General features: G+C 44.8%; 1 protein-coding gene across 1 annotated transcript in view; it reads left to right on the forward strand.

The window, feature by feature from the left end:
• Positions 1 to 22,114, forward strand: part of LOC135538735 (LIM and SH3 domain protein 1-like) — a 39,352-nt gene extending 17,238 nt beyond the window's left edge. The window contains exons 3-7 of the mRNA XM_064964646.1: positions 1,254 to 1,338; positions 13,333 to 13,440; positions 16,688 to 16,766; positions 17,774 to 17,892; positions 18,233 to 22,114. Of these exons, the coding sequence (XP_064820718.1) occupies positions 1,254 to 1,338; positions 13,333 to 13,440; positions 16,688 to 16,766; positions 17,774 to 17,892; positions 18,233 to 18,406 (565 nt within the window). The 3' untranslated portion in view covers positions 18,407 to 22,114. The remainder of the gene's footprint in view (positions 1 to 1,253; positions 1,339 to 13,332; positions 13,441 to 16,687; positions 16,767 to 17,773; positions 17,893 to 18,232) is intronic.
• The last annotated feature ends 4,091 nt before the right edge of the window (positions 22,115 to 26,205 follow it).

A 26,205-nucleotide genomic window follows, 5' to 3' on the forward strand; every position in this document is an offset into this window, starting at 1 on the left:
ACCTTGAAATGCTTCTTACGAAGCCACTCCTTCGTTGCCCGGGCGGTGTGTTTGGGATCATTGTCATGCTGAAAAACCCAGCCACGTTTCATCTTCAATGCCCTTGCTGATGGAATGAGGTTTTCACTCAAAATCTCACGATACATGCCCCATTCATTCTTTCCTTTACACAGATCAGTCGTCCTGGTCCCTTTGCAGAAAAACAGCCCCAAAGCATGATGTTTCCACCCCCATGCTTCACAGTAGGTATGGTGTTCTTTGGATGCAACTCAGCAATCTTTGTCCTCCAAACACAACGAGTTGAGTTTTTACCAAAAATATCTATTTTGGTTTCATCTGACCATATGACATTCTCGCAATCTTCTTCTGGATCATCCAAATGCTCTCTAGCAAACTTCAGACGGGCCTGGACATGTACTGGCTTAAGCAGGGGGACACGTCTGGCACCGCAGGATTTGAGTCCCTGGCGGCGTAGTGTGTTACTGATGGTAGGCTTTGTTACTTTGGTACCAGCTCTCTGCAGGTCATTCACTAGGTCCTCCCGTGTGGGTCTGGGATTTTGCTCACCGTTCTTGTGATCATTTTGACCCCACGGGGTGAGAACTTGACATCAATACAGGTAACGATCCTACAATGTGATTTTCTGTAAAAAAAAAAATCTCATTTTGTCTGTCATAGTTGAAGTGTACCTATGATGAAAATTACAGGCCTCATCTTTTTAAGTGGGAGAACTTGCACAATTGGTGGCTGACTAAATACTTTTTTTTGCCCCACTGTACCTTACTAGGTGGTATTGGCTGTATTTGTAAATCTAGCTGTAACATCACACAACCTTCCATCCTTATGCGATGAAGGTGTAACATTCTGGCAAATGAATGACGATATTTGTGAGGAAGAGCGAGGCGACAGACTGACCATGATTTACATCTGATCCTGTAACCCCCCCCTGCATACGTGTAGGCTGTATGATCCTGCTTGGCCTGGACTCCAGGGAAGTCACCTGATGCCTCTCGTTCATATTGGCTGCTAACGTGAATGACTTTCAGTTCAAAACGCAGGCTTAGAACTCTGTTTCTGTGCCTAAAGTACAATCTACCAAACAAAAAGTCTACACTGAAAATGCATCACCATTTTATGGCTGTAATTACAGCAGGTTAAAAGGTGTGTGTGAACCACAGTTCTAGATGGTGTGCCTGTGTGCCTGCCCTGTGTTAATGTTTTCCTCTCCTGTGTGTTTTTTTATTTTTTTACAGACACTACCCCAAGACAAACTTTACCTGCGTGGCCGACACTCCTGAGAACCTCCGCCTCAAACAGCAGAGCAAGATGCAGAGCCAGGTACCTACCTACTCACCAGAACACAGATAATCCCGGTCCACAGGTCTCATAACGCCGTCAGTGTGGAAGTAATTAAAGATGCTTACGACGCCTCATCACTGATCCTCATATTGAAATGTATCTATGATGCTCTGGCTCTAATGACCTATGACGCTCTAATGACCTATGACGCTCTAATGACCTATGACGCTCTAATGACCTATGACGCTCAGGCCTATTTGTGGAGACATCCTCCATTTTTCTCCATCTTCCTGCTCTGTTCTCTGCCTGTGTCATCGCTGATTCTCCTCCACTCATGGTTCTCCTTTTCCTCCTCTTCGGTGTTTTCCCCTCCCACTGGTCTCCTCTCTTTTTGTTCATTCATATTTGACCTCTTCCAGACAGAAAGTACCCCCAGGCCAATAGAGCGCCCCCCTCTTTATGACGAAGATCCTCTCTGTCTCCGCTTCTCTCTTTTTTTTGCATTCCTCTCATTTCCTTCCTCTTCAGATTTCACTTATCTCTTCTTCCTTCGACCACCCTCCTCCCTCTTCCTGTGTCAGTGCCTTCCTTTCTCTCCTCTCTCGTAAACTATTGTAATGAGGTGTGACGGACCTCCCTACCCTGCTACCATAGCAATAGGGTTCCCGTGGCAACACTGCAGGCAGTGGTGAGGGGGACAGAGGAGAAGCGGCCCCAGTTCCCCACACGCACCCTCAACTTCCATTCGCCGCTCGCACACACTCAAATGATGAGCTAGCATGGACACGGGCACACACACACGGATGTGCAGTAGTTAGTTAGACACACACACACACACTTGGATGTTGACGGTTTCCGAGACACACGGAGAGTTTGAGTCCGAGCCTATTTCCTGTCTTCTCCTCTAATAATCTATGACAGGGCCTCTGTGCTCCGGCCACACACACAGTATATTCAGGAAACATCTATGGGATGCTCACAAAGGGCCCTTAGTCAGCCACAATTACATGGAGTATTCCCCACACACACACTTACACAACTCTCACACAGCTACATTTAAAAAATACATAAATCCTTTAGTATATATTAATAATCATGTTCTCATATGTGTGACTATGATACGTATTTAGGAGGACTGGTTGTTGTGGGTTGAGCAGACTTAACACACCCCATGCAGAAAAAACGCCATCTGTGCCCGTCTCTTTCTCTCTGATCTCTCCCAACAGCTCTTCTTTCTTTCTTTGTTGCCACAAGAGTCATGTGGACTGGAAACTATAGTCCGACTGAGCCCCGTTGCCCCCTCACTGGTCTCTCTCGTTCCATCTCTCTCTCTGTATCAAGTGAGAGGATGACTAGAAGACTAGAGTTGGAGAAATGGCCATCACAGTCCGGACCCATGCTCATTAATAGCACCACCGCCAATCCGGATTACATGCAGAGGGGAGGGGTGTGTGTGTTGGGGTTAGCTGTGGATTAGCAGCCATACTGACTGACAGTCTCAGTGTATGTAGTCTGTCCACCAGCTCCCAGCGGCCTCCAAGAGGACTGGGAGGATCCTGGAAGACCAGTAAACAAACAGACCGAGGCAACATGGCCACACGGAGATAAGAGTCCAGCCACACACTCACATTCTCAGAGGAGGCGAATGAGACCACTGACAGATGCTGGAGCCTAGTATCTCCAGCAGCAACCTACAGAGAAGATCAACCAGCTCCACATCTCTGCTACGTGTAAACAACACACACAGCCGACATCATATGACAACATGCTGTAGTTCTAAAACGGACACACACCACCAACTCTTTAGTGTGCAGAGAGCATATCTCCCATCTCCTCTTTATTATAGCAATAACAGGTGACCCAGTTTTGGTCAGTTTTTTTTTTTTTCTCTCCCCTCTCCAAATAGACTTACTCTGGTACATCCTGTGATAGAAGGCTGATTTCTATTGGCCAGGGTCTGAGGCCTGGGGGCTGCTGGGAGATCTGGACATGGATTTGGGGTGTGGGGGGGCTGGGAGTGTTGAGATGAGAAGACTGGGGGTGAAAGGTTATGAGAGCCAGTTGGCCCTAATGAAACGGTGTGGAAAATCCATTGGTTTGTCTTACTGCTAGAACAGGAGAGTGGGGATGTACGCAGGAGAAGATCTGAAAGGCAGCCGTCAGTAAAACCATTTGGTTTGTCTTACTGCTAGAACACGAGAGTGGGGATGTACGCAGGAGAAGATCTGAAAGGCAGCCGTCAGTAAAACCATTTGGTTTGTCTTACTGCTAGAACAGGAGAGTGGGGATGTACGCAGTAGAAGATCTGAAAGGCAGCCGTCAGTAAAACCATTTGGTTTGTCTTACTGCTAGAACAGGAGAGTGGGGATGTACGCAGTAGAAGATCTGAAAGGCAGCCGTCAGTAAAACCATTTGGTTTGTCTTACTGCTAGAACAGGAGAGTGGGGATGTACGCAGTAGAAGATCTGAAAGGCAGCCGTCAGTAAAACCATTTGGTTTCCCGACTAATGATCACAAAGTGCATTCGGGAAGTATTCAGACCCCTTGACTTATTCCACATTTTGTTACATTAGAGCCTTATTCTAAAATGAATTAAATTGTTTTTTCCCCCTCGTCAATCTACACACACTATCCCAATATGACAAAGCATAAACAGGTTTTGAGAAATGTTTGCAAATGTCCACTACCGTTCAAAAGTTTGGGGTCACTTAGAAATGTCCTTGTTTTTGTCTGTTTTTAAAATCACATCAAATTGATAAGAAATATAGTGTAGGCATTGTTAATGTGGTAAATGACTATTGTAGTTGGAAACGGCAGATTTTATTCCCAGTTACCTGGAAGGACAGCATCCCGTAGTCGCCTCTTCACTATTGACGTTGAGTCTGGTGTTTTGCGGGTACTATTTAAGGAAGCTGCCAGTTGTGGACTTGTGAGGCATCTGTTTCTCAAACTAGAGAAACCTGCACCTGGGCCTCCCACTCCTTCTATTCTAATTAGAGCCAGTTTGTGCTGCTCTGTGAAGGGAGAGCAATTTCTTGCATAGAATAGACTTCCTTTCTCAGAACAAGAATAGACTGACAAGTTTCAGAAGAAAGTTCTTTGTTTCTGGCCATTTTGAGCCTGTAATCGAACCTACAAATGCTGACGCTCCAGATACTCAACTTGTAGAAGGCCAGTTTTATTGCTGCTTTAATCAGGACAACAGTTTTCAGCTGTGCTGACATAATTGCAATGGGTCTTCTACTGATCAATTAGCCTTTTAAAATGATAAACTTGGATTGGCTAACACAACGTGCCATTGGAACACAGGAGTGATGGTTGCTGATAATGGGCCTCTGTACGCCTATGTAGATATTCCATAAAGTATCAGCTGTTTCCAGCTACAAGACATTTATAACATTAACAATGTCTACACTGTATTTCTGATCAATTTGATGTTATTTTAATGGACAAAAATGTTGCTTTTCTTTCAAAAACAAGTTCATTTCTAAGTGACCCTCAAACATTTGAACGGTAGTGTATTTTATTTAAATATCACATTTCCATAATTATTCAGACTCTTTACTCAGTACTTTGTTGAAGCACCTTTGACAGCAATTACAGCGTCGAGTCTTCTTGGGTATGATGCTACAAGCTTGGCACACCTGTATTTGGGGAGTTTCTCCCATTCTTCTCTGCAGATCCTCTCAAGCTCTGTCAGGTTGGATGGGGAGCGTCGCTGCACAGCTATTTTCACGTCTCCAGTGATGTTTGATCGTGTTCGGGCTCTGGCTGGGCCACTCAAGGACATTCAGAGACTTGTCCCAAAGCCGCTCCTGCATTGTCTTGGCTGTGTGCTTAGGGTCGTTGTCCTGTTGGAAGGTGAACCTTCGCCCCAGTCTGAGGTCCTGAGCTCTCTGGAGCAGGTTTTCATCAAGGATCTCTGCTTTGCTCTGTTCATCTTTGCCTTGATCCTGACTAGTCTCCCAGTCCCTGCCTCTGGAAAACATCCCTACAGCAGGATGCTGCCATCACCCTGCTTCACCGTAGGGATGGTGCCAGGTTTCCTCCTGTTGGCATTCAGGCCAAAGAGTTCAATCTTGATTTCATGAGACTAGAGAATCTTGTTTTCTCATGGTCTGAGTCCTTTCCTTTAGGTGACCTTTGGCAAACTACAAGTGGGCTTGTCATGCCTTTTACTGAGGATTAGCTTCTGTCTGGCCACTCTACCATAAAGGCCTGATTGGTGGAGTGCTGCAGAGATGGTTGTCCTTCTGGAAGGTTCTCTCATCTCAACAGAGGAACTCTGGAGTTCTGTCAGACTTGGTGGGTCCAAACGTCTTCTATTTAAGAATGATGGAGGCCACTGTGTTCTTTGGGACCTTCACTGTGGCAGACGTTGTTGTTGTTGTTGTACCCTTCCTCAGATCTGTGCGTCGACACAATCCTGTCTCGGAGCTCTACGGACAATCCCTTCAACCTCATGGCTTGGTTTTTGTCTCTGACATCCACTGTCAGCTGTGCGACCTTCTTATATAGACAGGTGTGTGCCTTTCCAAATCATGTCCAATCAATTGAATTTACTGCAGGTGGACTCCCAAGTTGTAGAAACATCTCAAGGATGATCAATGGAAACAGGATGTGCACCTGAGCTCAATTTCTTGTTGTGTAGCAAAGGGTCTGAATTAAGAGGTTGACCGATTTTAATCGGAATGGCCGATTTTTGAATTAGGCAAGTCAGTTAAGAACATGTTCTTATTTTCAATGACGGCCTAGGAACGGTGGGTTAACTGCTTTGTTCAGGGGCAGAATGACAGATTTTTACCTTGTCAGCTTGGGTATTCGATCTTCCAACCTTACAGTTAACTAGTCCAACGCTCTAACCACCTGATTACATTGCACTCCACGAGGAGACTGCCTGTTACGCGAATGCAGTAAGAAGCCAAGGTAAGTTGCTAGCTAGCATTTAAACGTATCTTGTAAAAAAAACAATCAATCATAATCACTAGTTAACTACACATGGTTGATGATATTACTAGTTTATCTAGTGTGTCCTGCCTTGCATATAATCTGTGCCTATTTGCGAAAAAGGACTGTCTTGCGCCAATATGTACCTAACCATAAACATCAATGCCTTTCTTAAAATCAATACACAAGTATATACTTTTAAACCTGCATACTTAGTTAATATTGCCTGCTAACCTGGCTCATTGCAAACTCTGCGAAGACTATTTCTTCCTAACAAAAACAGCCAACTTCGCCAAACGGGGATGATTTAACAAAAGAGCATTTGCGAAAAAAGCACAATCACGACTGTACCTAACCATAAACATCAATGCTTTTCTTAAAATCAGTACACAGAAGTATATACTTTTAAACCTGCATATTTTGCTAAAAGAAATCCAGGTTAGCAGGCAATATTAAACAGGTGAAATTGCATCGTTCATTGCACGCAGAGTCAGTGTATATGCAACAGTTTGGGCCACCTAATTTGCCAGAATTGTACGTAATAATGACAACATTGAAGGTTGTGCAATGTAACTGGAATATTTAGACTTATGGATGCTACCCGTTAGATAAAATACAGAATGGTTCTGTATTTCACTGAAAGAATAAACGTCTTGTTTTCGAGATGATAGTTTACGGATTTGACCATATTAATGACCAAAGGCTCGTATTTCTGTGTGTTATTATGTTATAATTAAGTCTGATTTGGTAGAGCAGTCTGACTGAGCGATGGAAGGCACCAGCAGGCTCGTAAGCATTCATTCAAACAGCACTTTCGTGCGTTTTGCCAGCAGTGCTTCAAGCAGTGAGCTGTTTATGTTTTCAAGCCTATCAACTCCTGAGATTAGGCTGGTGTAACCGATGTGAAATGGCTAGCTAGTTAGCGGGGTGCATGCTAATAGCGTTTCAAACGTCACTCGCTCTGAGACTTGGAGTTGTTCATCGACCTGGCCAAGGCTTTCGACTCTCTCAATCACCATATTCTTATCGGCAGACTCAGTAGCCTCGGTTTTTCTAATATTGACTGCCTTGCCTGGTTCACCAACTACTTTGCAGACAGAGTTCAGTGTGTCAAATTGGAGGGCATGTTGTCCGGTCCTCTGGCAGTCTCTATGGGGGTGCCACAGGGTTCAATTCTCAGGCTGACTCTTTTCTCTGTATATATCAATGATGTTGCTCTTGCTGCGGGTGATTCCCTGATCCACCTCTACGCAGACGACACCATTCTGTATACTTCTGGCCCTTCCTTGGACACTGTGCTATCAAACCTCCAAACAAGCTTCAATGCCATACAACACTCCTTCCGTGGCCTCCAACTGCTCTTAAACGCTAGTAAAACCAAATGCATGCTTTTCAACCGTTCGCTGCCTGCACCCGCACGCCTGACTAGTATCACCACCCTGGATGGTTCCGACCTAGAATATGTGGACATCTAGAAGTACCTAGGTGGCTGGCTAGACTGTAAACTCTCCTTCCAGACTCATATCAAACATCTCCAATCTAAAATCAAATCCCGAGTCGGCTTTCTACTCCGCAACAAAGCCTCCTTCACTCACGCCGCCAAACTTACCCTAGTAAAACTGACTATCCTACCGATCCTCGACTTTGGCGATGTCATCTACAAAATAGCTTCCAATACTCTACTCAGCAAACTGGATGCAGTTTATCACAGTGCCATCCGTTTTGTTACTAAAGCACCTTATACCACCCACCACTGCGACTTGTATGCTCTAGTCGGCTGACCCTCGCTACATATTCGTCGCCAGACCCACTGGCTCCAGGTCATCTGCAAGTCCATGCTAGGTAAAGCTCCGCCTTTTCTCAGTTCACTGGTCACGATGGCAACACCCACCCATGGCACACGCTCCAGCAGGTGTGTCTCACTGATCATCCCTAAAGCCAACACCTCATTTGGCCGCCTTTCCTTCCAGTTCTCTGCTGCCTGTGACTGGAACGAATTGCAAAAATTGCTGAAGTTGGAGACTTTTATCTCCCTCACCAACTTCAAACTTCTGCTATCTGAGCAGCTAATTGATCGCTGCAGCTGTACATAGTCCATAGGTAAATAGCCCATCCAATTTACCTACCTCATCCCCATACTGTTTTTATTTATTTACTTTTCTGCTCTTTTGCACACCAGTATCTCTACCTGCACATGTTCATCTGATCATTTATCACTCCATTGTTAATCTGCAAAATTGTAATTATTTGACTACCTCCTCATGCCTTTTGCACACAATGTATATAGACTCTTCTTTTTTCTACTGTGTTATTGACTTGTTTATTGTTTACTCCATGTGTAACTCTGTGTTGTTGTCTGTTCACACTGCTATGCTTTATCTTGGCCAGGTCGCAGTTGTAAATGAGAACTTGTTCTCAACTAGCCTACCTAGTCAAATAAAGGTGAAATAAAAATACAAGAAGTTGTTCCCCTTGCTCTGCAAGGGCCGCGGCTTTTGTGGAGCGATGGGTAACGATGCTTCGAGGGTGGCTGTTGTCGATGTGTTCCTGGTTTGAGCCTAGGTAGGAGCGAGGAGGGGGACGGAAGCTATACTGTTACAGCGGCAATACTGAAGTGCCTATAAGAACATCCAATAGTCAAAGATATATGAAATACAAATCGTAGTGAGAGACATTGTCCTATAATTCCTATAATAACTTCAACCTAAAACTTCTTACCTGGGAATATTGAAGACTCCTGTTAAAAGGAACCACCAGCTTTCATATGTTCTCATGTTCAGAGCAAGGAACTTAAACATTAGCTTATTTACATGGCACATATTGCACTTTTACTTTCTTCTCCAACACTTTGTTTTTGCATTATTTAAACCAAATTGAACATGTTTCATTTCATTTGAGGCGAAATTGATTTTACTGATGTATTATATTAAGATAAAATAAGTGTTCATTCAGTATTGTTGTAATTGTCATTATTACAAAACCTTTTTTTTAATCGGTATCTGCTTTTTTTTGGTCCTCCAATAATCGGTATCGGCGTTGAAAAATCATAATCGGTCGACCTCTAGTCTGAATACTTTGGTAAGTCATTTCTTTCTGTTTTTATTTTTAATAAATGTGCAACGATTTGCCCAACCTTCCTTCGCTTTGTCATTATCGGATATTGTGTGTAGATTGACTGAAATGATTTAATCCATTTTAGAATAAGGCTGTAATTTAACAAAATTTTGAAAAAGTGATTGAGTTTGAATACCTTCCAAACGCACTGTATGGCCAGAAATTCAAATTGGCTGTTTACATGCAAAAAATGATGTACTTTTTCTGTCTTTCACTTATACATGGGAGGAACCAGAAAGATCAAATGTTGTTAAAAAGAGTTAGTGCTGAATTTAAGACACACACACACACACACACACACACACACACACACACACACAAACAAATGGGACACACGTCACACACACACACACACACACACAAACAAATGGGACACACGTCACACACACATTGTGAATTATGGCCCAGTCATCTCCTGCCTATCCTCACAATGTGTGTGGGGTAGAGGACAGGTCAGCACTCTGTAGAGCTGTGTCAGTCAAACAGCAGTCAGGTGACCTGTGGTCAAGGAGCGTTTAGAGCCGCAGACCCCGACCAACATGAGTCAGCATGTGTTCCAATCTGGCCCAGAGTGCACCTCTCCCTACTTTCCGGTGTTCTCTCCACTTTCCTGTCTACCAATAAACCAATCAAACACGTAGGGTGTGGTACTGCCCAATCCTTAAAACAACAGTCAGGCTGGCTGGCTGTCAGAGGAGTGTAGTCATAGAAATAGAATATCTAGATTAGGGTAGATATTGTATTTCTGAGTGTGAGACTGGATGGAGTGCTGCTTGGTAATGGATTATGGCAGCAGGCTCTTCCAGGGGTGGGCAGGCAGACGGATATTAGTTTATTGGTGCAGTCTAGCACCAGAGAGAGAGGGAAGTGATTGTCATTTTTGACATGTCACTGGGCCTGTATTGTGTTTCATAGGGAACCTGAGTATGTATGTACTTCTGTGTGTGTGTGTATGGGTTGATACTTTGTGTGTGAATCCACAAGTGTTGCGTCATCGGTACAGTAGGCCAGCTGTGTGTGACGGAGAGCTGCTGTGTTGTCATTAGAGTGATACCCATCTGATTACATGGGCTGGTCACTTCCTGTCATACTGAGGGTCACACTGGGAAGGGATGGGTAAGCACACACACACACACACACACACACACACACACACACACACACACACAGACCTATGCATCAGGGTTTCCGGTAATAGCCGGCTTTAATTTTGCTTTTGTTTTTCAATATAAATAGGAAAGTGGATTTAATAAAATAAATTGGCACCCGGTCAATTGTCCGTGGGAAGAAAAATATCTAATTGCGAAATAATGCATTTTTTTGCCTAATCATTGGTGGAAATAGCAGTCAATGTAAATACATTTGACAGGTCATGCTTATCGGTCTGTAGGTTAATTTGTGTCTTACATGTCAGACGGCACGAGAGCTGCTGAGCTGCTGCTGAAGCATCTCAAAAGGCAAATGCATATGGTGCTTTCAAAACATGGAACTTCAGGTCGGAAAGCCCGACCTCCAGAAAGAGGCCGAGTTCCAGACTTGGAATTCCCAAGTTGGATGACAACTAGTTTTCCCAGTCTGAGCTCGTTTATAATTTTATTCCCCTCCCTCCCTCCCTCCCAGTGTTCCCAGTTGACTCGAACGCAATGAAGTCCGATATTTCCCAGTTGTTCTGAACGCGGAAATAAGCAGTGGAAGGCAGGCTTCATCAGCGTGTCACACCACTTTGCTATGAGCTGGAGGCAGTATGCATTTCGAAAAAATATACCTCATTGGTTGAAAGCTGAACATTTTACTACATATTATGAGGCATGTCTTACCTTGTTTTCAAAGTAGCCTCGCCAAAATCATGCAATTATTTTAAATTAACTTAAATGATCCAGTATCCAAAGGCACAATTTGAGTCATATTAACAACCCATGCTAGTTGTTGCATATTAGATCTCCCCCTTTCTAAATGTCTTCACGGCTGTTTTCATCTTTCACATGAAACCGCTCGCATGTGCGGTGCGTGTTTTCCGGCAAATTGCATTATGGGAACGAACATTCGTGAGTATACTTCTGCCTTGTGTGCATTGCTGCTATTTTATAATGTGAAGAAGGAATAGTATCAACATGTGAAGCTAAATGTTCTGATCGGTTTCATCAGACTCATTTCCTTTTTAACAAATTGACCTACTGGTTGTATGAATTTGGGATCTATCATCCCGCCACTGTCTCAGAATCTGTTTGGAATAGGCCATTTCTTTCTCAACAAACTGACCAATGGAATAGGTCAACTTTGTTTTTACTATGGGGGATAGTACAGTCGTGGCAAAGTTTTTTGAGAATGACACACATAAATTTTCAGTCTGCTGCCTCAGTTTGTATGATGGCAATTTGCATATACTCCAGAATGTTATGAAGAGTGATCAGAGGAATTGCAATTCATTGCAAAGACCCTCTTTGCCATGCAAATGAACTGAATCCCCAAAAAAACATTTCCACTGCATTTCAGCCCTGCCACAAAAGGACCAGCTGACATCATGTCAGTGACTTTCTCGTTAACACAGGTGTGAGTGTTGACGAGGACAAGGCTGGAGATCACTCTGTCATGCTGATTGAGTTCGAATAACAGACTGGAAGCTTCAAAAGGAGGGTGGTGCTTGGAATCATTGTTCTTCCTCTGTCAATCATGGTTAGCTGCAAGGAAACACATGCCATCATCATTGCTTTGCACAAAAATGGCATCACAGGCAAGGATATTGCTGCCAGTAAGATTGCACCTAAATCAACCATTTATCGGATCATCAAGAACTTCAAGGATAGCAGTTCAATTATTGTGAAGAAGGCTTCAGGGTGCCCAAGAAAGTCCATGAAGTGCCAGGACCGTCTCCTAAAATTGATTCAGCTGCGGGATCGGGGCATCACCAGTACAGAGCTTCCTCAGGAATGGCAGCAGGCAGGTGTGAGTGCATCTGCATGCACAGTGAGACGAAGACTTTTGGAGGATGGCAGGATGTCAAGAAGGGCAGCAAACCTGACCTTAATACCATTGAGAATTTGTGGTCAATCCTCAAGAGGCTGGTGGACAAACAAAATCCCACAAATTCTGACAAACTCGAAGCATTGATTATGCAACAATGGGCTGCCTTCAGTCAGGATGTGGCCCAGAAGTTAATTGACAGCATGCCAGGGCGGATTGCAGAGGTCTTGAAAAAGAAGGGTCAACACTGCAAATATTGACTCTTTGCATCAACTTCATGTAATTGTCAATAAAAGCTTTTGACACCTTATGAAATGCTTGTAATTATACTTCAGTATTCCATAGTAACATCTGACAAAAATATCTAAAGACACTGAAGCAGCAAACTTTGTGGAAATTAATATTTGTGTCGTTCTCAAAACTTTTGGCCACGACTGTAGATCACAATTCGTCAAGAAGGGGACTGTGCACGTCGTTGCATCCTCAACTTGCATGTTCTGTTTGTATGAATTACCATCTAAAAGGTGATTTCTGGCATTCTGATCAGGTTACGCTACCAATGCATATGGGTCCAGTCGATTGTCCAGTAGAATTAAAAGGCTGCTGGTCAAATGTCCAGCGCCACGTTTTCCTAATGGAATCCCTGCTATGCATATACCATACATCCATGTGCATTAATACAACTCCTCTCTGTTGTTGTGCACACACCTTGGTGTGACCTTATAAGGCTATGTCAGCACATCCTGTGTGTATGGTCTCACTGCCCTGGCAACAGGAAGTCTCTCGCTCTTTCGCTCTCTCTATCTCTATATATATATTTTTTACATTTCATTCGTGTCTAGTTATATGTACATGGCTCTCAATTACCACGTATAGCCACGCTGTCGTTACTCCTTGTGTTGTTACCGTAAGGAAGCATTTCACTGTTATTTTTTGACTTGGTGTGTGTTACGATTTACTATGACTAAACAGTGTGGTCTTACCGTGTGTGTGTGTGTGTGTGTGTTCCAGGTGCAGTACAAGGAGGAGTTTGAGAAGAACAAAGGGAAAGGTTTCAGTGCTGTGGCCGACACTCCAGAGATGCAGAGAATCAAGAAAACACAGGACCATATCAGCAACGTATGTCTCTGTCAACACACACACACACACAGTACCTATCACAGAACGGGATCAACAACCAGTCAATCTCTCTCCCCCTCCCCCCCAGGTTGTTCAAATGGTACCCTGGTCAAAGTAGTCCACTATCGGGAACAGTGTGCCATTTGGGACTCAGCCCGACAATGCCCACCCACTTCGTATTCTGAGTGGGTGCCAATCATCACAAGTGCCCAGCCTTTGTGTACTGGGGTATGCCTGAAAGGAGCCAGCACTGCAGATCACTCACTCATTCATATATATATATATATATATATTGCTCAAAAAAATAAGGGGAACACTTAAACAACACAATAACTCCGAGTCAATCACACCTCTGTGAAATCCCACTGTCCACTTAGGAAGCAACACTGATTGGCAATACATTTCACATGCTGTTGTGCAAATGGAATAGACAACAGGTGGAAATTATAGGCAATTGGCAAGACACCCCCAATAAAGGAGTGGTTCTGCAGGTGATAACCACAGACCACTTCTCAGTTCCTATGCTTACTGGCTGATGTTTTGGTCACTTTTGAATGCTGGCGGTGCTTTCACTCTAGTGGTAGCATGAGACGGAGTCTACAACCCACACACGTGGCTCAGGTAGTGCAGCTCATCCAGGATGGCACATCAATGCGAGATGTGGCAAGAAGGTTTGCTGTGTCTGTCAGCGTAGTGTCTAGAGCATGGAGGCGCTACCAGGAGACAGGCCAGTACATCAGGAGATGTGGAGAAGGCCGTAGGAGGGCAATAACCCAGCAGCAGGACCGCTACCTCTGCCTTTGTGCAAGGAGGAGCAGGAGGAAGACTGCCAGAGCCCTGCAAAATGACCTCCAGCAGGCCACAAATGTGCATGTGTCTGCTCAAACGGTCAGAAACAGACTCCATGAGGGTGGTATGAGGGCCCGACGTCCACAGGAGGGGGCTTACAGCCCAACACCGTGCAGGACGTTTTTCATGAGACAAGGATATCCCTACTGGCCTAACCCGGACGCCGCTAGGCCAATTGTGCGTCGCCCCATGGACCTCATGGTCGCGGCCGGCTACGGCAGAGCCTGGGCTCGAACCCAGAGGGCTCGAACGCTGCGATGCAGTGCCCTAGACCACTGCGCCACCCGGGAGGCCTTTACGGGGGCATTGTCATGCTGAAACAGGAAAGGGCCTTCCCCAAACTGTTGCCACAAAGTTGGAAGCACAGAATCGTCTAGAATGTTATTGTATGCAGTAGCAGTAGTTACGATTTCCCTTCATGGGTCGGGCCCCTTAGTTCCAGTGAAAACCAGACCATTAGTCCTTCTCCACCAAACTTGACAATTGACACTACGTTCGGGCAGGTAGGCGAGATTCATCACTCCAGAGAACGCGTTTCCACTGCTCTAGAGTAATGGCACTATTGCGCATGGTGTCAGCAATGGGTGTGGCTGAAATAGTTGTGTGTGTATATATCTATACCCATGCAACTCCTTACCACTCTATTGATGTGCAGATTGTCTCTTTTTAGTCCAGAAATAGTGTATCTATCTAGGCTGAGTGAAGCCTGGGCACGGGGTTACGTTACTACCTCCCTCTGTGATCCTCTGTTGCAGAAGGCCGCTGCCCAGGGCCTTGCTTGCGCTGGCAGACCAAGGACACACCCCCTGACACCCCTGACATCGCAGCACGCAGTTGCCCTGCTCGGTCTTCTAATGACTTAATGAGTGTGTAGAGGGTGATGGTTAATTACTGCTTTCCTACATGGAACAGATTCTGTGTGTCACACACATCAACACTTCTACAACCCCAGGCAAATGCAGCGAGAAGAGAAACACCATGACGTGTTTTGAGAAGTCCGTAGCAACCGTCCCAGCTGTTAAGAGTATGTGTGGACAGACCAAGCCATGGGGCGCGGTTGATAATCTCCGTCTTTCTCTCCCTCCTCCTTTTCCCCAGCTTTCTCTCCCTCCTCCTTTCCCCGACTTTCTGTCCCACCTCGGCTGCACACACGCTCAGTAGCCCGGCGAGAGACAGACATGTCAGCCTGTCCAGCTCCCTTTGAAATGTGAGATGTCCAACTCCAGCCCCCTCTCGTTCACAGCCGTCTGCCTGGACTTGTCTAGCTAGTCCCTCTTTCTGTCTTTTTCTCTCTTTCTTTCTTTCTTTCTTTCTTTTTCTTATCTCTCTGTCATATGACTCTAATTGACATTTTATTTTGAACTTTTATTTGTTTTCCTCCATCCCTCTCTCTCCCTTCCTACCTCCTTTTACTTTCTCCTGATTCATGTAGTGAAGGTTAAGTGGGGTGGGGGCTCTTTTGTGTCCGGGACTGGGTCTGGCAAGGGCTGGGCTCTTCCTGTTCAGCCTCACGCACTCACACGCCAATCTGTTAGCGACCTTCCCCTTCCAGACAAACAGAAGTCATGTCAGACGCGCCTCTCACATAACATATTGAAACACATTGCTCGCTCTGTCTCGCCGTCGCCGAACGCAATGTCCTCGCTCACACGTAACACTGGCATCTCCTTTAGTCAGACTGTGAATACCCTTCTCCGACACCCTGAACACACAGGCCTCTTTCACCCAGCCGGAGGGAGGGAGGGAGGGATGGGGCAGAATCTAGGCTGTGTGTGTCAGTCAGTTTTATCAGTCAGTCAGGCTGGGAACGTGAGTAGGGCTCTTATGCTGCAGTAACGGATCTGTCTCGGGTTTTATGGGCTGGTGGTCATTTGGAGATGAATGCTGTCCTTGTCTCTCTCTGTGATGTTGGCTGGGTTATTATTTTAGGGCTGGTGTTGATGCCGCTTTGATTTACCTGAATAAACAAGGAGCCATTCTCACCCACTTGCTTTGGGTCTCTGTCTCTCTCGTGTTCGTTCCTCATGTGTCAGCGAGGGTTGTTAGGCAGCGCTGAGGTCACCCAACTTCCTGGCTGCGATGTCATTTCCTCTGTGCCCAGCAGGCCTATTGTAGAAACACAGCAGCGTGTAGCCTAGCACTGTAGCGCCCCCACTTATTATACACAGCCTGCCTGGGGTGGGATCTGGAGACACCTGCTGGACACAACAGGAACTGTATTTTATTTCGCTTCTCTAACTGGCTATCTGCTGGACTGAGTCCACAGGATGCAATCTGGGTTTTCTTATCAAACTAAGCAGCGCCATACATGATATCTGGGTGATATATCTAGTCACTCTAAGTGTCACAATGGGAGTATAATGTGTCTGATTTTCGCACGTGTGTTTTGTCTGTACAGATTAAGTACCATGAGGAGTTTGAGAAGAACAGGATGGGAGGAGAAATCCCATCTCCCCAGCCCAACAGCCCCAATCCAGGTACACATGCTGAGACACACACACACACACACACACACACACACACACACACACACACACACACTATGACTATGCGTTTAATAAAAATTCACTGCCATTTTCTTGGTCGCTAAAATTCAAATAGTTTGCCTCATTCCACAAGCAAGTAGTGTTGAATCATTGTACCATCTAAAATATATTTTTCACAACAAAGAATATTGTGTTTTCAGCTGTTTGTGTACAAAATCTAGAGTAAAAGATGCAGACTCGACAGAATAACGGGAAGCATAGAAATAGCGCACATAGAACAGATCTTCCACTTAGACTTGTTTTTAATGAGAATGACAAATCTATAACTCGCATGTTATGAATTCTGTTACATTTTGCAGTTTTAACATCAGTGAGAGTAGACAAATGGTTACATTATCCCTGGTCATAAAATGTGTTTGATCTTTCTGCTCTGTGGACAGCTCCTGTTTTCAGCACACTATGATTGTGAGCTAGTGGTTAACCTGTGCATTCACTGTGTACATGTTATCACCTTTCAATATCACAAACATAGTCATTGTTATAGTTAACTGAAAGGCGCCAATAGTTAAATGAAAGGCGCTAAATGATGGCTGCAAGTTTTGACTTGCTCTGCTGTGGAATTCAGAGCCCTGGGGCTGACCAATAGGATGCCAGTTAGATAGATAGATAGATAGATAGAGGGGGAATTACAACAGGAGGAGATGAGAGAGACAGGTGGGGTTGTTTTCAGAGTGCCAGGGACTGGGGGATCCGTTTGTCAGACTGAATAGCCAGAAATGTCTATCTTTTAACTCTGATTCAATCACTCAATCTCTCCCTCTCTCACATTATTCTCTCTTTCTCTCTCGCTCGCTCTCCTCCCTCTCTCACATTACTCTCTCCTTCTCTCTCGCTCTCTCTCTCCTTCCCTCTCACATTACTCTTTCCTTCTCTCTCGCTCTCTCTCTCCTCCCCCCTCATTCCCTCTCTCACATTACTCTCTCCTCGCCTCTCACCAGTGTTCCAGCAGCAGCTGCCCCACCAGTCCCCTGCTGCGTCTAAGAACTACAACTATGAGCCGACTGCGGCACCTGGACCAGTCCGCCAGGCGGCCGCCGCCCCCCCTCCCAGCTCCGGGGTGAGGCAGAGAGACCCTCCTCACTACTGTGTTAGGGTCCTTTCCTTAACGGCACCCGATTCCCTAATTAAAGCACTGCTTTTGACCAGGGCCCATTGGGGTCCGGTCAAATGTAGTGCACTATATAGGGAATAGGGTGCCATTTGGGATGCACTGTTATCTCTGCATGGTCTGTTCTCTCCACTGTGCCTGGCAGTATCCACATGACCCGCCCTAGTAGCGTTGTCTCGTTAGCAGAGACTCTTACTGTCTCTGAATGTGGTGTTCTCTTTCTCTCCGTACCTTCTCCCTTCCCTCCTATTACCTTTACCCCCCCCCACCTCCCTCTTTCTGTGTGTAGAAGCGGTACCAGGCGGTGTATGACTATGCTGCAGCCGACGAGGACGAGGTGGGCTTCCAGGAGGGAGACGTGATCGTAGATGCGCAGGTGATCGACGAGGGCTGGATGTACGGCCGTGTGGAGCGCACTGGCCAGCAGGGCATGCTGCCTGCTAACTATGTAGAGGCCATCTGATCTGAGAAAGAGGGAGGTGGGGGGTGAGAGAAGCAAGTGAAAAGCCCAGTGCCATCTCATCTTAATGCCGCTTTCTATTTCTTTCACTCATTCTCTGATCTGTCCTGTAAGACCCCCCCCTCTTCCTCCCCCATCTCCCCTTTCAACCTACCCCGGTATACCCCTGGTCTGCTTTCCTGCAACGACAGACTCCCTCCCTCTGTCTGAATGTCTGTATATCTGTCTCTGTCTGTGCTGTCGTCTGTCTGCCGGTCTCTGTCCCAATTCTTCAGTCCACTAAAAGCGCTGTCCCAAGTGGAATTTAAGTCTTACAGAAGTATCATACCTCCATCTTACAGGCTATACACACACGTCAGGGGTCATACAGTGTATGACCACTATCCTAGCTACAGCACTTCATATTCCAGCAAACTACGATGCAAAAACGATATGAACCCTTCCCCCCACCTCGTCAATCAAGTTGCCATGACAGCAGAGAACTGAGGCCAATGTGGTCACGAGAATGTGGGTGTGGCATCTTCAGAAGGTTTTGTTCTTTTGTTCTTTTTTTTTTTTTTTTTTTTTTTTTTTCATTTTTGAAACTGTCTGAAATTGGCCTGACTGGAAGCTCAGTGAAGAATATTACTGTATCTGGGCAGTTAGAACTAAGCTTGAATATTTGACTTGTGTACATTCCATTAACCTATCAATACCCCATTGTTGTCGCATCAGCCAGTCAGTGAGCAGTATCAGTCTTACCAGAGAGGTCTTATATATTTCTATTACCACACGTGCGCATTTATCAATATTACTTATCTGTTCCCTCACCTGTCTTACTCTGTCCTGCACTGCATTGTGGGTATTGTTCTGAAACTAAACTGGAATCCTATCTTAACTGAAGAGCACCTCCTGCCCATGCCTTGTACCTCAAGTTCAGGCATTTGAAGTACAGGAGGGATCAGGGACGAGTTAGTTAGGGGACATGGTTACAATCATCTTACAATCATGTCATCACCTCAGTCAGTGGGTGTGAAGATATTCCTCATTCTTGCTGTCTCCCGCCCGCAGCCTCAAATGCCTTCCGACAGTCTTATAGAAAGATGAGTGACGTGATGGTGGTTATGGTTGGAGTGGGGGGTTTGGGGAGGAGAGAGGGGGCGGGGATCAGGCCCTGCCCCCTATTCCAAGATGGCCAACATCCGAGTTGATCGATCGTAAGCGCGAGGGTCAAACACAATTCTCAAAACAATTCTGTATTGTCAATTTTTTTTTCTCTCATTTGTTTTGGTTGTTTAACGTTCCAATCCTTATGAGAAGTGTTGAACTGAGGTCAGAAATCCAGGCTGTGGTAAATGTTATTGTTTCTACTTCATATCATGCTGTTTTATTTTCCTTTTGCTTTTGTTTGGTATTGTAAGAGGCTTATTCTAAAAATGTCAATGTATCAAATACATTTCAGAAATAAAACGGCAACTCGATTTATGAACCAATAAGGCACGCTAGTTTGTCTAGACGTGTGCGTATGCTGAGTGAGAAATCCCACAGATTTAGATCCATGGGGTAAATCGAGCATCAACCTCCTGGGTTATGTAATTGCCTGATAATCGTCAAGCCAATTTTCCTGTTTTATTGTGCCAACTCGTGACTGGACTATCTTACCCAGTTCTCTTGTCCTTGAAACTCTTGAGAAGTGGACAGCAATGTTCTGGAGTGCCACTGGCTCATGAATATTCACATGCTCATTAATGAGCAGTTGTCATGGCGCATAGTAACATTAGGCCCCGCCCTCTCCCCTGCGTTATAGATATTTCTGACAGTCTATGGGTCGGACATTCCCTACCAAATATAGTGGCAAACCTGTGTTCCTTTGTTGGCACGGAAAAAAACTGAGAAATGTTATGCAACAATGACTTAACTTTCGTAGTGGTAGCTACGAGATCCGTCTGGCTGTCCCATCGTGGGCAGATAATTCCAGTGACGACGATCGTTGTACATTCCATGTCCTACGGGACCGCGTGAGGCTTGGAGAGGGCCGTGGTTTCAGTCGAGGGTGAACTCTTTCTCCTCCTGGACCTCTGTTACTTCTCTCTTTGCCACCCTACTGTTTATTTCTCTTCACTGTGACGGGTCACAGATGAGGGGGGGCAACATGGGATTAAAAATAATGTTCAGCTTTATGAAAACAAAACAATACGCTCACCACGTAGTTTGATGATATTGTACAGTTGTTTTGGGTTATAGGTCATGGGGCTGGGGAAGGGGCTTTGCCTGCAGACTAAAGATGTAGTGTGGAATGATTTGATTTAATGAGGTGAGGGGCTGTATGAAGGGTAAACGGTACCCACTTTAATAAGTGTGGTGGAACGTGTTGAACAATAATTCTGGCTTCAACTTTTGTAATGCTATGTTTTAAATTTAACTAGAATGAACACAACACACACCTCAACCTGACTAGATAATCAGATTGCCATGCAGATGAAAAGGTAAGTCTAGGCCTGCATTTAGCATCCAAGACCTCTCGACTTGACAACTGGAAATTTTAAAACTCACACACTGTATGAAGGGCAGTTTTGGGGCCGAGCTATTGGAAGTCTCGTTGCTTTGCTTCAGTAACTGAATAAAGAGTGAGGAGGCGGTTTGGCTTGAAGTGAATGGAGTGTTCTTGGAGTTTGTATGAATTTGGATTGTCTTGTACAGTATCTGCAGTCAATGCCTCTCAAAAGAAAATTGCCTTGGCTACTTGGAGGCTTTGGTGTGTTTTACAGATGGGGGATCAACCAAGCCCACGTTGGCTGCCGCAGCTGTTTTTCCTTCAAAGTGATGTGGATTTGTTTTAGTTGCTAGGTAGATTTAGGAGGGAGGTGAATGACGGTGATCGTTGATTGGCAGGAAACAAATCCAAAGTGGCCAAAGACAAGACAATGGTGTTTTTGTGTGACTGGAGTGATGATAGACCACAGTGGCAAGGAGAGGGGGCTAGGAGAGAGATGCTGTTAACACATTATATTTTATTTTACCTTTATTATACTAGGCAAGTCAGTTAAGAACAAATTCTTATTTTCAATGACGGCCTAGTGGGTTAACTGCCAGTACAGGGGCAGAACAACAGATTTGTTACTTGTCAGCTCGGGGATTCGAACTTGCAACCTTTCGGTTACTAGTCCAACGCTCTAACCACTAGGCTACCCTGCCGCCCCAACACATACTACTACAACCCCCCCCCCACCCAACCTGAGAGAGGGGATGCAAGGTAAGACTGTGAATCTGCCAGGAGACCAATATGCTCCTCTGCTTTGGTATCACTCCTAAACTCTGCTGTATCACATCTCATATCATCACCTTGTTCTCCTCCCCCAATGTATATGGTCCTATCAGTCCTATGGCCAAGAGTCCTCAAACCTTCTTCCCCAACTATAGACTTCTATGTCCTATGCTTCTAATGAATCAATCCTTCCCTGCTTTTGTATGATACTGGTATGTAAATCGCATCAACCAAACACTGACCTAGCATTCAGACCGATGTTGTGCATTCCATCAAAGAAAAATGATTTTGTTTTGATAGCATTTTTGTTATTCCTATTTTAACATGCATATATTGACATTCTTTAAAAAAAAAACAGACTCCAGTTTTAATTTAAAGACCTGAGAAAAGCATAATGTTGCCCTGTTACAGCACTTCGAATTGTACTTAAACATTCTACAGATTCAATAAAATGTCATTTTTACTCAGTAGCGTCCAGTATTATTTGCTTCCTTCGGTGTAAAATGCTTCCTCATTCGGTGTGATTTACTTGGCTATATGAGTTTGCTGAACGCAGATTGCATGTATTAAACATATATGGGACTGGGCCCTTGGCAAAAATAAATATGTCCCTTGTTTTACGCTACTTCCCACCCTGGTTTTAATGTCTACGGGTATGCTTCCACGCGTGAAATATTATACAACGTATCTGACGGGAGGGGTTTCATGTAGGGAAGCGATTATTCTGGTCCGGCTATTTTCGGAATCCGCCGATCTGCGCCGGTGTTGAGGCTGCCTATTTCTTCGTCGTGTATTCTAGCGATACATCAGCATCCTCCGTTTTTCTGGCATTGTCATCATGTTGGACATTTTAGTGTTGATGTTTTTCGCCATCATGGGACTCGTTTTCCTATCCTACATCATTTACATGTTATGATGTGTGTCCGGATTTTGGTCCCAGCCGGTGGACGGGCCGGGGATATGGCGAGCCTCTCCTGCATCCGCGGTACCCATCGCTGACAATGGTAAACAGCGCACACAGATTAAAACCTTTTTATACTAAGAATTCTGTATTGCAAGAAGTCAGTCTCTAATGCTCTGAAGTTATTGAATTATAGATGTAACATTGAGAAGATAATTGAATATTTCATTTTTGTGTGTGTACGTATATCTATATATATCTAGATCATTGATGGGCAAATAATATTTGAGAATAATATAAAACCAGTGTTTCTAGTCAGCGTTATAAGGAAATATTAGTTCATACTGTTATAATTCTTTCCACCTGTATTTGTCTTTCACTTATGGAACAATATTAATGGGTATTAAGGTGCTGTGAACTCCCTTTACCACGTAGGATATAAATAAAAGGAAAGCGTAACACAGACGGGGAGCATAATAAATGTGACATCTGTGCATCCTGCTGCCTTTCTGTTCCAGGGAGGAGAAGGGGGGGGGGGGGGGGCTTTACTGCCACTCTGGGGGACATGAAGACGCCCATCAGAGGGGAAGACCTTGTAGGACAGAGACTGGCAGCTGGTGGACACTTCCCCCTCTCTATTGGTCTCTGTAGATTCAGCCAACCTACTATGATGACCCGCTGGAGATCGGGTCTCCTGTACCCTAGTAGGCTCCAATTGGCAACCCCTGTACCCTACGCTCCATCCCGTCGGACTCTTCTAAAATTATTATCTGTGTGTAAAATACATACGAGTTAGTAAGGATGTAACGCTATAAGGAGGAAGGTTGTATTGCAGTAGTATTGTTTGTACCTATTTGACTACACTGTGAGGGTTTAACACTAACCCCCAAACTGCAATGTACAATTTATCCATGTTAAGTGCATGGTTTTGTGTGTTAGGCTGTATAAATAAGTCCAAATGAACTTGGATGGCTATTATCCTCTTAGTCATAGTGGTTTTCTATGAACAGGCTGAGATGCTCTTGATTGACCTCTACTTGATGTCTTGAAACAGGAATATATCCTCTCTGCCCTTTGTAAAATATATATATATATAAAAATCAGTGAACCTAACGGCCAGGGGGTTGTGTTAATACAATAGCTGTTCGCAACAGTCACACAGACATAGATTTATATTGACATGTCAGTACTAACAAGAAATGTATACATTAAAAGTATTGATAAGAATTGTGTTAGGGGAGAGAGATTGTCTTGGGTCTGAGCTAAACTGTTGGTCAGGAGCTCTGTCCTGGAAGAGAGGTATTCCATCTAATTATTGCATTAAATTGATAGGATCCGGAAGTAACTTGCATATCACTGTTTTCACTGTAATCATTGAATGACTGATTTTATCTGAACAGTATTGATAAGTCGAGTCGTCCACACAAAGCATGTTTCTATCCCTCAGATTCATCACTGCAGTTTGTTTTTCTCTCACAAACATGAAGTGTTATATTTATCAGAGCCACGGCAAATGGCGATGGTTTTGTGTTAAGCCATTAAAGATTTGTACACGAAAACCTGGCAAGCTTTATTTCACTTCAAAATGTGTGAATGTGCATAGGTGTTTTTTGCCTACATTTTGGTTTGAGTACTGAAGAAACAAGATCGCAAGCCAGCTGGACCTCATGTCAATTGCTTCATGTTGACACGAGGGGATGTATGCACGCATACAGTGCACAAAATATTAGGAACACTTTTTTGAGATTGAGTTGCACCCCATTTTGCCCTCAAAACAGCTTTGATTCGTCAGGGCAGGGACTCTACAATGTGTTCCACAGGGATGCTGGCCCATGTTGACTCCAATGCTTCCCACAGTTGTGTCGAGTTGGCTGGATGTCCTTTGGGTTGTGGAACATTCTTGACACACATGGGAAGCTGTTGAGAGTGAAAAACCCAGCAGCGTTGCAGTTCTTGACACACAAACCGTTGCACCTGTCACCTACTGTACCCCATTCAAAGGCACTTCAATCCTGTGCATTTGACCCAGGTCTGTTCAGTTTTAGGGTTATTTGAAGTGATGTTTTCAGAAAAAGTATTTCAAAATATTTTCAAATCATAGGCTATTTGAAGGAAATGTTAAAAAATATTTTCAAACACTTCTATAGAAGTAGTTGATTCGGCAGCCTTGCATTAAATTATCTGCCGAAATTGTTGCCACCCCTATTACTAGCCTGTTCAATCTCTTTTGTGTCGTCTGAGATTCCCAAAGGTTGGAAAGCAGCTGCGGTCATTCCCCTCTTCAAAGGGGGGGGACACTCTTGACCCAAACTGCTACAGACCTATCCTACCCTGCCTTTCTAAGGTCTTCGAAAGCCAAATCAACAGATTACCGACCATTTCGAATCTCACCATACCTTCTCTGCTATGCAATCTGGTTTCAGAGCTGGTCATGGGTGCACCTTAGCCACGCTCAAGGTCCTAAACGATATCTTAACCGCCATCGATAAGAAACATTACTGTGCAACTGTATTCATTGATCTGGCCAAGGCTTTCGACTCTGTCAATCACCACATCCTCATCTGCAGACTCGACAGCATTGGTTTCTCAAATGATTACCTCGCCTGGTTCACCAACTACTTCTCTGGTAGAGTTCAGTGTGTCAAATCGGAGGGTCTGCTGTCCGGACCTCTGGCAGTCTCTATGGGGGTGCCACAGGGTTCAAATCTTGGACCGACTCTCTTCTCTGTATACATCAATGATGTTGCTCTTGCTGCTGGTGAGTCTGATCCACTTCTACGCAGACGACACCAATCTGTATATTTCTGGCCCTTCTTTGGACAGTGTTAGCAACCCTCCAGGCAAGCTTCAATGCCATACAACTCTCCTTCCGTGGCCTCCAATTGCTCTTAAATACAAGTAAAACTAAATGCATGCTCTTCAACCGATCGCTGCCTGCACCTGCCCGCCTGTCCAACATCACTACTCTGGACGGCTCTGACTTAGAATACGTGGAAAACTACAAATACCTGGGTGTCTGGTTAGACTGTAAACTCTCCTTCCAGAGCCACATCAAACATCTCCAATCCAAAGTTAAATCTAGAATTGGCTTCCTATTTCACAACAAAGCCTCCTTCACTCATGCTGCCAAACATACCCTTGTAAAACTGACCATCCTACCAATCCTCGACTTCGGCAATGTCATTTACAAAATAGCCTCCAATACCCTACTCAATAAATTGGATGCAGTCTATCACAGTGCCATCCGTTTTGTCACCAAAGCCCCATATACTACCCACCATTGCTACCTGTATGCTCTCGTTGGCTGGCACTCGCTTCATACTCGTCGCCAAACCCACTGGCTCCATGTCATCTACAAGACCCTGCTAGGTAAAGTCCCCCCTTATCTCAGCTTGCTGGTCACCATAGCATCACCCACCTGCAGCACGCGCTCCAGCAGGTATATCTCTCTGGTCACCCCCAAAACCAAATCTTTCTTTGGGCGCCTCTCCTTCCAGTTCTCTACTGCCAATGACTGGAACGAATTACAAAAATCTCTGAAACTGGAAACACTTATCTCCCTCAATAGCTTTAAGCACCAGCTGTCAGAGCAGCTCACAGATTACTGCACCTGTACATAGCCCACCTATATTTTAGCCCAAACAACTACCTCTTTCC

This window comes from Oncorhynchus masou, unplaced genomic scaffold (genome assembly GCF_036934945.1).
Source record: "Oncorhynchus masou masou isolate Uvic2021 unplaced genomic scaffold, UVic_Omas_1.1 unplaced_scaffold_29___fragment_2___debris, whole genome shotgun sequence".
NCBI classification, from domain to species: domain Eukaryota; kingdom Metazoa; phylum Chordata; class Actinopteri; order Salmoniformes; family Salmonidae; genus Oncorhynchus; species Oncorhynchus masou.